General features: G+C 40.5%; 1 protein-coding gene across 1 annotated transcript in view; it reads left to right on the forward strand.

Annotated features, from left to right (window-relative positions):
* Nucleotides 1–10,570, forward strand: part of LOC121136415 — a 51,334-nt gene extending 40,764 nt beyond the window's left edge. The window contains exons 5-6 of the mRNA XM_040736806.1: nt 10,182–10,248; nt 10,362–10,570. Of these exons, the coding sequence (XP_040592740.1) occupies nt 10,182–10,248; nt 10,362–10,570 (276 nt within the window). The remainder of the gene's footprint in view (nt 1–10,181; nt 10,249–10,361) is intronic.
* Nucleotides 10,571–11,484: the final 914 nt, after the last annotated feature.

Raw genomic sequence — 11,484 nt, forward strand, 5'->3', positions numbered from 1 at the left:
AGGGGAGGGAGGGGGAACTGGGATTGACATGTAAAACAAGCTATTTAAAATTAAAATAAAAAACGATAAAATAAAAAAATACAAAAAATATTTCTATAATACATTTCTATATGATTTTTTTCAAAACATATAATTATAAAAATTTTCTAGGTATTTATTTGAGAAAGTATCTAGAATATAAAAATGACTTCGAAAATCTAATCATCATTAAAACAAACAACCTGGCCAAGGGGTGGGGAGGCTGGTGGCACATGTCTTTAATCCCAGTACTTGGGAGTCAGAGGCAGGAGGATCTCTGTGAGTTCTAGACCAGCCTGTTCTACAAGAGCTACTTCCAGGACAGCCTCCAAAGCAACAGAGAAACCCTGTCTTGAAAAAAAAGCTGATGAAAACTGGAACATTGAACTATACAAATAGTTCTCAAAACATGAATTTCAAATGGTGTTAACACTGCTAGATATCATGAAAATACATATTAAAACTACTCTGAAATTTAATTTCACCAAGAAAGAATAACTAATGTCAAAAAATCATGTACTACTGTTTAATTACCACTAATCAGCTGATGGTATCCTAGCATACTTGTATTCCCTAGATAGCATGAATAAAACAGCAATGAACTTGAATAAGCAGATATCTGTCATAATCTACCCAATAATAGGATGATGGGGCCCTCATGAGACACCTCAGGATAAATCCTGGTGCCAGGAATTGATTTCCTTTCATGGAGTTATTTTACAGTGGGGTCCTATATTCTCCCGAATATTACAGGTTATTGCCAGTGCTCTTGGTTACTCTACAGAACTTCATGATACAAACACTATAATTGAATAATAATACTTGAATAAATCAGTACTCATCTATAAACTTCATCACCATTGGTTAATTTTTATAGTCCTGGAAAGTACTATGCACAGCACGTGAGGCAATGAAACAATTGTTATTCTTGCCTAGCTATGAACACTGAAAGCCAGAGTAAGACTTTACCCATTGATCTAATTGTGGTACAAACTTCATGTGAGCGATTCAATCACCTTCTGATTGGATTTAAGTTCTATTCCACAAATTACATTCCTTATCTGGCATCATTGTTGGGACCAAGAAACAGTGTCTAACGGTTATAGTCCCTAGGACTGAAAATGCTACTTTTATCCTGAGAAATGGCCATATTAGTTAAAACAATTCCTAATGACTTATCATTATACCCTTAGACTAATGTATCTCTCAACCCTCATATGAGAATCTTCTATTTTCAGTACACAGCAATTAATAAGTAGACATCTTCTGGTCAAGGCATAGGAATGAGAGAATGTGGAATGTTTAGTCACAAAGGAATGTCTACATCACCCATGATCCTCCAAATGTTCAGGGATAATTGAAGGAAAGGGTTAGAAACTACAATCTCTATAGGCTGCACATTACTATAAGACACAGTGTTTTCTAGACACAGCAGAGAAGCTGAATATACATGATACTATCAGTGGGACTGCACTCCCAAGACCTGGGCAAGCTCTAGCCAGACAAAATTTCTAGCATGCAGAGGGGAGTTGGCCTCAAAGTCCTAAACCTATCTGAGGATTTATTGAAAATTGACAGTTCTAGGAAAGGGGATTGAGTATCAGGTGTATTTATGAGTCTACCATTTGGTAGGTACATCAAGAGCCAGTGGAAGGCCACATAGCCATGAATGCATGGAGAGTACAAATTTTACTTGATGGTTTCTCTTTAGGAGGACACAAAGTTAGGTGGAAAGGGAAGGCAGTGGATCTGGGAGAAGAAGGGGAGGAACATGGATATCACAGAATATTTTGTGACATATATTATAGATGAGTATGTGTACACCTATGTATATACGGGGCTTTTTAATTTGCACTAATATATGCGAGTGGTGTGTTTCATTACAAAAGAACACCAAACCAAAACAATAAAAAGCATAGTACCATGGTACTCAGATCATACAAACAGTATGCCAGACTGACTTTCATAGCAAAAGAAAGGCTCTGGGGAAGTTTGTTAAATGATTCAGAATGTGGCCATTAACAGAGATATCCATGATGCATATGAAGAATTGCAATAGAATTATTTCATGAAATAGAAATGAAACATCCACTAGAACTGGCTTGGGCGTGTCTACAGAAACTTTTAAATAAGAAGGGAGAGTCCCCTTAAAAATGGGTGACAGCATCCTCTGTTCTGGGGTTAGTGGTTGAATAAAAAAGGGAAAGCTACCTGAATACCTTATCTCTCACTCTGCTTCCTGACTGTGGATAAACTGTAGCCAGGCCTCATACTTTCCCTCCATGCCCTTCCCACCATAGTATATTGTACATTCAAACTGTGAAACAAAGTAAACCCCTTTCCTTGAAAAGGGGGGAGTTTTTAAACTTTGCTTGTGGAATTAAATATGTATTGTGTGACTCATCACTACTCAGACTTGCTGGTTCCACAGTCCCTTTCAAGCCTTACAAGGACATCCCAGGAAGGCTTTTGAGGGTAGGGGGCAGGTGGAGTCATGTGGAGTGAGTACAGAGAATTGAAGTATCCCAAGAATCCTGTGTGCTCTGGAACCATACTTAAACACCTCTGGATATACAGAGGAGAAAATGAGACATCCCAGTTTCATGTTAGTATACAACACCTATCCCTTTGCAAGTGTCTTCCACATTTCTCTAGCCCTATCAGGTTTTCAAAACCCTTAATATATTTTCTTTTCTCTTCTTTCTTGTGTTTCTTTGGTTGATTGCTTGATTTGTTGGTTGGTTCTAGGGTTGTTGGGTGGGTGGTTGTGTGGGTGTGCGGGTTGGTTTTCTGTTTGGTGATGGCGGTGTTGAGTTTGTTTGTTTGTTTGCATGGATTTTCTTAAGGTAAGATCTGATACTGTAGCCAAGGCTGACTTGGAACTCACTTTATGTGACCCAGGCAAATCTCAGGTATGTGGTAGTCCTGTTTTGACTTTACAGTTCTGGTACTCAACCATCATGACTGGCTGAGTAGCTTTAATATTTAACACCCATGGAAGAGGTTGACCTTGCTATATAATCCTTGATATGTTTACTTATCATTTTTGTCATGTTCATGTCATTTCAATTCTGCATTTTCTTTTGGAAACTTGACTATAGGTACTAAATGTTATTAGCCAGGTCTCTTTGTTCTAGAGCATCTATGTGGTATTTGGTTTGGTGCCTATTCATTTGCTGGAAATTTCAGTAATCTTGGTTAAATATATTGTTGCTGTCTCAGCATTTGTTGATTGTTGCTCTGTTTTTGTGGAGGATCCTGGTACCAGTGATACAACTGTAAGTTCTTTTTACCCATTAGGTAATATCCCAGAGTTGGTGATTAAGTGGCAGTACATCCCAAAGAAAGGAAGAAGCAGTCATTAGTTAGAATGACAAGTGATTCTTTTATAAAAGATCACTTTCTTTTTATTTACTTCTTATTGGTGTTATTCCTGAAAACGTAATTGTGCATCATGTGCATGCAGTGTCTGCAAAGACCAGAAGTGGTCACTGAATCCCCTAAGACAGGACATACAGAGTGTTGTGAGCTGACACAGGGATGCTGGGGACTGAATTGTTTTTTCCAATGCAGTGCATGCTCTTAACCACTGAATTGTCTCTCCAACCCTGAACAGGGATTCTTCATTTGGCAAATTATTAAGATGCTTTCTGGAGAAGGAATAGGACAGACTAAAGCATTCAGACTGTGTCAGCAAGGGGAACAGAGGGATACAGGCCGAGCTGCTCATACTACAGTGAGTTTCCTAACCTCTTTGTTGACAAAGACTTAATGTGAGGAAGCGCAGAGGTCAATACAAATAGTAGAGGCCCTGAGAGCCATACCAAAAGATTTATTATAAGTTTGCACAGGCAACACAGACACCGAAGTGTGTCATGCATAGCACAGATTTGTTGATGCTATGTTTCATATGATGATGCATTATTCCTAGAGGTATGGCACATATTATGGGGAAGAGTCCCTCAAAGTAGAGAAACCCCTAAGTCAGTGAAGCTGAAAACCATGTGTGAGTCACTGAAAGTCTGATCCAGATGTGGTACTCATCACACTGGGTGCTGAAATTGAAGCATGGATCTCAGAATACAGCATTCACATAAAAACATATAAAAGTAACTGTTCCTTAGAAAGTTAGCCTTTGGTAACACTCTTAAATAAGAGCAGCTGAAGGTTGACTGAATATTATTTATGTATGTTCTGAGCATGGACTTGAGGGGGCAGTTAATTTTTTTTTCTGAAACAGGGTTTCTCTGTGGTTTTGGAGGCTGTTCTCAAACTAGCTCTTGTAGACCAGGCTGGTCTCAAACTCACAGAGATCTCACTCCCTCTGCCTCCCTACTGCTGGGATTAAAATTGTGTGCCACCACTGCCTGGCTGAGGTAAGGTATTCTTAACTGTTATTTTTTCTTGTGTAATAGGGATATATCCCACAAGTACATTGCCTTGTTACTTTCAACAACAGCACATCAAAACAGTGGCAAAATCAACAACAATAGTAAAATCCATTTCAGGCCTTGCTAGGGCCTAGTGGGTTTGGGTGCAGGCTGCAGGTGCCTGGAGAGCACTGTGTGCTCACTGCACATAGGTAGACAGCTGAGTCACTGGGATGGGAGTCTACAATATGCAGGGAAACATGCAGGCTGGCTGTATTGAGATGAACTGTGAATCTGCCTTCTTTCTTTTCATCACTGGAGAAGATGGACACAAGCAACTCGAGGCCTTTCCCAGAATACTGTCTGTACCACCTGAAGTTATCAGAAGCACTATCACTAAAAGTGCAGTTGAGAGAGACCATGGCTCCCTCTTGGACACTGAGGGATTCCGGGTTCTGTTGTACCTTCTGCTGGCTTCTCACCCCTGTGCAGAAAGACAAAGTCCAGACAAATAGGACTAGATACATATGGAGTCTAACACTCTAAAATCACTTTTCCATGGGCCTCCCACCCTTAACTAGAGAAGAAAAACATCTGTGTTTCTACCACTATCCTAGAGTAGACAACAATTTCACATATGACACCTTATATCCAGAAGAGATGCCCAAACTCACAATTAAACTGAAGCCACATAAGCACTAGTGAAACAATCCAGGATTTCTTCATTCTCTCTTCAATGAGGAACCAGAGTTTAAGCCCAGAAAAAAATTAGTTTCACATTTCTAATGTTTCACCTTCAGGAAACTTCAAGATACTGTGCCTCCAAGTAGGAAGATAGAGCTCTTTCATAACCTTGTTTTACCAGCAAAACCCTCCCCTCAAACTCTCTCACTCAAAACCACTTCAGAGGTCACCCATGTCTCTGGGAAGAGACTGCCAACTGGTGGATACTGACAGTGACAAAATATGTTCTAAAAATATGCACCTGTCTTTTTATTTTTAAACAATCCTATTTTACATGCTAATTCCAGTTCCCTCTCCCTGCTCTCCTCCCACTCTCTCTACTTTCCCTCCACCTCATCCCCCATCCATTATTGGAGAGCATGAAGCCTCCCATGGGGAATTAATAAATCTGCCACATATCTTGAGACAGGACCAAGGTTCTTCCTGCTGTATCTAGGCAAAGCAAGGTATCCATAAGTGATGGGTTCCAAAAAGCCTGTACATGCACTATGGATAAATACTAGTTCCACTGCTAGTGGCCCCACAAACTGTACAAGCCACCCAGCTGTCACCCACATTCAGAGAGCCTAATTTGATCTCATGCAGGTGCCCCAGCTGTTAGTCCAGAGTCAGTGAGCACCCTCTTGCTCTGGTCAGCTGTTTCTGTGATTTTCCCCAACAAGGTCTTAACCCTTTGCTCATATTATCGCTCTTCCTTCTCTACAACTGGGCTCTAGCAGTTAATCCCAGTGCTAAATTGTGGAACTCTGCAATTGCTTCCATCAGTTATTGGATGAAGTCTCTATGATGGCGCTTAAGGTAGTCATCAATCTGATTACAAGGGAAGGACAGTTAAGAGACCCTCTCCACTATTTCTTAGATTCTTAGCTGGGGTCATCCTTATGCATTCCTGGGAATTTTCTTAGTGCAAGGTTTCTCGATAATCCCATAATGGCTCCCTCTATTAAGGTATTCTTGTGCCTTGCTCTCCCTCTCTGTCCTTCACCCAACTAAATCCTACTGGTATCTCATGTTCTTCTCCTCCATTCCCCTCCCCCTCTCTCCACTCTCCTATCACCCTCTGACTTCTTGTATGCTCCCAGTTTACTCAGGAGATCTTTCTTTTATCCTTTTCTGAGGTGGGGGATCCATGAATGCCTCTCTTAGGGACTTCCTAGTTCCCTGGTTTATCTGAAGTTGTAGACTGAAGGCTGGTCATCCTTTGTTTTATTTCTATGAGTGAGTACATACCATGTTTGTCTTTCTGTTACTGGGTTACCTAACTCAGGATGGTTTTCTCTAGTTCCAGTCATTTGCCTGCAAATTTCAAGAGGTCATTTATTTTTATCACTGAGTAGTACTCCATTATGTAAATGTACCACATTTGCTTTATCCATTCTTCAGGTGAGGAGCATCTAGGTTGCTTCTATGTTCTGGCTATTACAAATAATGTTGCTATGTACATATTTGAATATATGTCCTTGTGGTATGAGTGGTATTGCTCTATGGCACTATTAGGAGATGTAGCCTTGTTGGAAGAAGTAATCACCAAAGAAACATTGTCCTGCAGCAACACTCAGCCAAAAGTGTGATGTGTCCATCACATCTTTCTACTCAGGGATTAGGGAGTAGGATGCAGCAAGACTGTTAGAGCCAGAAGGGATGGAGGACTGTCCCGCGCTACCGTCTCGCCAGCAAGAACGACGCAGAACACTCGGATCCTTCTGCAGTAAAGCTTTAATGCATCTTGAGAGATAGATGATCAGCTTCTTAGAGGGAGACCCCAAGCTAAGAAACCCAGCCCCTTATATAAGCCTAGGAGCTCCGAGTGAGATGTGTAGAGCCGGGATTGGTGGTTTGCACATCACCCCAGATGACGTCACGGGAGAGGCACAGTTTAAACGGTTAACTCCAACTGACAGCGACAGTTAACTCTAACTGACAGCGACAGTTAACTCCAACTGACAGTGGATGTCAGCGCCATCTTCTAACGGCAATAGCGATAGCGAGGGCGGCTCCTCACAGAGGACACCAAGAAAGCAAGGCCCTCTAAATCAACATGATTGAAGAATATATGAACTCAGAGATACTGAGACAGTATGAACTGGAAAGTCATGGGTGTCCAACAGTTCCTTAGTGTATATATTATGGTTTCCAGTTTATACTTTTTATGGGATTCCAGTATGTACAAACAAGTGGTTCTCTGTTTCTTGTGCCTTCTTTGGGCTTTTTCCTTTGATTGGTTTGTCTTGTCCAACTCTAACATGTTAGTATAGTTGAATGTTTTTCTATGCGTTGCCCAGTCCTTCTGGACCAGTTTCTCTGGAACAGACTGAAAGCTTACATTGATGAACATGGGTGAAGCAGACAGAAAAAAGTTAACTAGTAATTGTGTGCATCTTTTAAACTTCAAAATGTACCTCCAGTGGCTTCCTGCAGTAAACACTCACCTCCTGATTTTTCCCAAATAATTGCACCAACTGGTAACCAAGCATTCAAATATGTGAGCCTCTCTCATTCAAACCATCATACTTACAAAACAAGGTTCAACTATGACTAAGAAATTATAAGAAAACAAAATAAAGAAAAAGAAAGAGGGAACTTTATGATTTTATTCTGGTAGAGAAAGAGAAACAAACTTGTTAAATGGCAAGGGATGTTCCTTGTCCCTTAATGCTGTGGAAAGGTGTGCAATAATAGTCTTTTGTTCTTGATCAATTATTATAATGCAGAAAAATAAAAATAGTCAGCTCTTTTGAATCTTTTGTACAGTACACATTTTATTGTGTTTGCCAATAACGACTACTCTACTGCTTCTGAGTTAAGGCATCAGAATACAACCTAGATGTATAAGGTATTGTCTTACATAGGGTTACTCATGCTATTATGAAACACCATGACCAAAGGAACTTAGAAAGGAAAGGGTTTATTTGACTTACACTTCAACGCTGTAGGCCATCATTGAAGGAAGTCAGAACAGGAACTCAAGCAGGGAGGCAACCTGGAGACAGAACCTGATGAAGAGGCCATGGAAGGATGATGCTTACTGGCTTGTTCATCACGACTTGCTTAGCCTGTGTTCTTACAGAACCCAGAACACCCAGCCAAGGAATGGCTGAACCAGAATTGGGCTTCCCCACCCAGTCAATCACTAAATAAGGAAATGCCTTACAGCCAGAACTTATGGAAACTATTTCTTCATTGAGGTTCCCTCTCTTTAGATAGATCTAGCTTGTGTCAAGTTGATATAAAACTACCCAGTACAGGCAGTATATCCCTTTGAGACAGTAGAAACTCACTCACTATTTCTATTGAGACAGGAGAATCACCATGATCAGAGTTCGAATCAACTGTAAAGAAAATGAAATCACAAAATTTGCAGGTAAATGTAAAGAAACCAAAGCTATTATACTGAGTGAGGTAACCCTCGTCCAGAGAGAAGAAAATCACATGTTCTGTCTGATTTGTTGTCCCTGGTCTGAATCTTCAGATGTGAGTACACAGCCTCCAGTCACCACAGAAACCAGGAAACTAAAATAATGCCATTGGGAGAAATGAAAGAGAGAGTCCAAGAAAGGTGGACAGTAGGACACAGTGCTACAAAGGGGAAAAACTGAGAAGGAAAATAATATTTAACTTGGAAGAGGGAAGGTAGAGAAATAGAGCAGAGGCTTCTAAGGATGTCTGAAAAGGCTTGGTCTGTTTGAGGGGTCCCTGACATGAGACCATGATCTGTCCCTGTGGAGCTGGCTCTTTGAAACCCATTCTCTATGGTGGGATGCCTTCCTCAGATTTGATGCATGGAGAGGGGTTTGGTCCAGCCTCGACCTGATATGCCAGATTTTGTTGACTCCCCATGGGAGGCAGAACCCTTTTATGAGGAGTCCATGGGGGATGAGTTATGCTGGAGGTGGTGGGGGAGAGCAAAAGGAATGGTGGGAGGGCAGGGGAAATGTGGTTGATACGTAAAATGAATTAATTTTAAAAATGTGATCAACTAAATAAGACTTGCAAAATGAGAGTGTCAACTTAGATGTCAACATAGATATGGAAAATCTCATAAGGTCCCAACTCCTAGATGTCTACTGAGAGGGGAAAAATCAACTTTCCCCAGAGATAGGACTTCTGATAGGTTATCCAATCCCTAAACACATGGACGTAAGAGCAACACTAAATGGACTCAGGTAGATGTATTTTCGTGTGTGCATGAAACACTAATTAAAGAAGAGGACATGAGCTTTAGATGGAGTAATGAAAATGTGGGAGGTGTAAAGAAGGAGGGTGATATAGAAATAATTTGAGTACTGTACACATGTATGAAACTCTCAAAAATGTTTAAATTAGAAATAATAATTGCTCTTTGTAAAAGGTTAACATATGAAAGAAGAAAGCCTGAATGGTTTTCCTAACCCAGACTTCATCTAAGGAACGTGGATTGTGCAAGAACACTGAGGCAATATGCATGGTAGAGATGGGAATTCTACAGGTCTTATAAAAACTGTTTGCAGTGTGGCCAGATGTGTTTTAGACACTCACCTCAGCTCATTAGCACACACCCATTCTTAGCAGTGTTTTCCTTCTTAATAAGCTATTTCTATTTCCATGTTCAGTATGTATTTCTGGTGCAAACCTTTTTTCCTGGAATACAGGATTGTGGTACTGGCTGCCCTCTGAAAACAGATCCATGGCTCAGGGATTCTAAGCAAATTTCTTTGTCATTCTCAGCTTTCTTGCTGTTTCTCTGACCTCTGTGGTGAACTGAAATGGCTATATTTTCTCCACCTCCTCACCTAATGATGGCTGCCTAGATTTCCTGCTTTTCTATATTGTTGTTTTTCTTTCAAAAATCTATTAAAATTGTTCTCAAGTTTGCTTTTCAGATGTTTTAATTATTGTTTTTCCTGTGAAAAATCTATTGAAATTGTTCTCAAGCTTGCTCTTCAATTTGTTTTATGCTCTTCAAATTGTTTTGAAATGGTCTTTCTAATGAGACCAATAACTCCCAAAGGGAAACTCAGTTCCCTAGTACAGTGTTGCAAAGACGGCTCTATCCCCTGTGCCTGCTTGCAGCCTGCAGCAGCAGGTTTTGGTGCTGACTGCAAGTGTCTGTGGAGCACGGTGCACCCACCACACAGATGTAAGTGGCCATATCCTCGAGCTGGGTAGCTTTGATGTGCAGGGTGCTGTTCTGAACATCTGTATTCAGAGTTGCTGAGTATCTGCCGTTTGACTTTTTGTTCTCTTTGTGAGTCATGACTGCCAGGGACACAAGACCTGCCTGTGTCTTGTCTGTACCACCTTATGTTGTTAAAGGGGTGCACAGTGTAACTGCACTGAAGGATGCAGTTCTCTCCATGCAGGACAGCCAGGGCCTGAGGACTGTGCTCCACTTGGGTCTTGCCAGCAGCCTCTATTCAGAAAACAACGTGAAATTGCAGAAATCAATCATCCACACTTAGTGCTTGTAGACTGTATTCCTTAGTCTCCACATGGATCTAAGGTGATTAGGAATAGGATGAGTTTGCACTCTCCACCTATTCTAAGGAATCACATCTTTCCCTCAGCTCCTAAGAAAATGTTCTTTGATTTCCGGTGGCTCCCTGGATAAAACCTCCACTAACTTACACTGAAAGTACAGCCACAAAATTATGAAGCAGGCACTCCAGTGTTTCTCCATTGTTCTGCAGAAGTCTGTCCAAAAGCTGCTTCCTAATTCATCAGATCTTTCTTATAACATAAGGGAACTCTCAGGAAGTACAGCCAGCCAACCAGAGACCTGAGGCCCTCATTAGCTCCTGGAGACAGGACCAATGCAAGCACTGTCATCCTGGGTTCAGAGGTGGACTCGCTCAAACCTTTGAGTAAAATTTTATGGTTCCTTTTATTGCTGTCAATGTGATGCACGATGTATCCATAAATACATGGTAAAGTGCCAATATGGGCATATTTCAAGACCTCAGTTCAATTTTGGCTCTACTTAAGACATTATATAGGACAGGTATATAGGACAGGTTTGTTCTCGTTTGAATGGATATGCCTAACTACTTTTCAAATGAATAGTAATGACTCATGGTAGGGAATAGTAGTAACATGTAGCCTGAACTTAGTCTGAACCTAAAATGTGAATTTCTTTAGAATGTGCATTTCCCCTGTTCTGTTTGTTACTATGTCACCAGTTTCAAAAAGTGAGTTTTGTCAGTAAATAGGCAAATTAAAATTTTGTTTAAAAATAAATATTTTCATTAATTCTTTGACAATTTCATGTTTGCATACACTATATTTTTAACAATGCTTTCCAAGACCTGTTGTTCTCAAATATGGTGACAAATGCTAAGAATCATCAATTCTCTGTGCTCCCAAATTATACACTAAT

Source organism: Mesocricetus auratus, unplaced genomic scaffold (assembly GCF_017639785.1).
Source record: "Mesocricetus auratus isolate SY011 unplaced genomic scaffold, BCM_Maur_2.0 Super-Scaffold_100101, whole genome shotgun sequence".
Taxonomy (NCBI): Eukaryota; Metazoa; Chordata; class Mammalia; order Rodentia; family Cricetidae; genus Mesocricetus; species Mesocricetus auratus.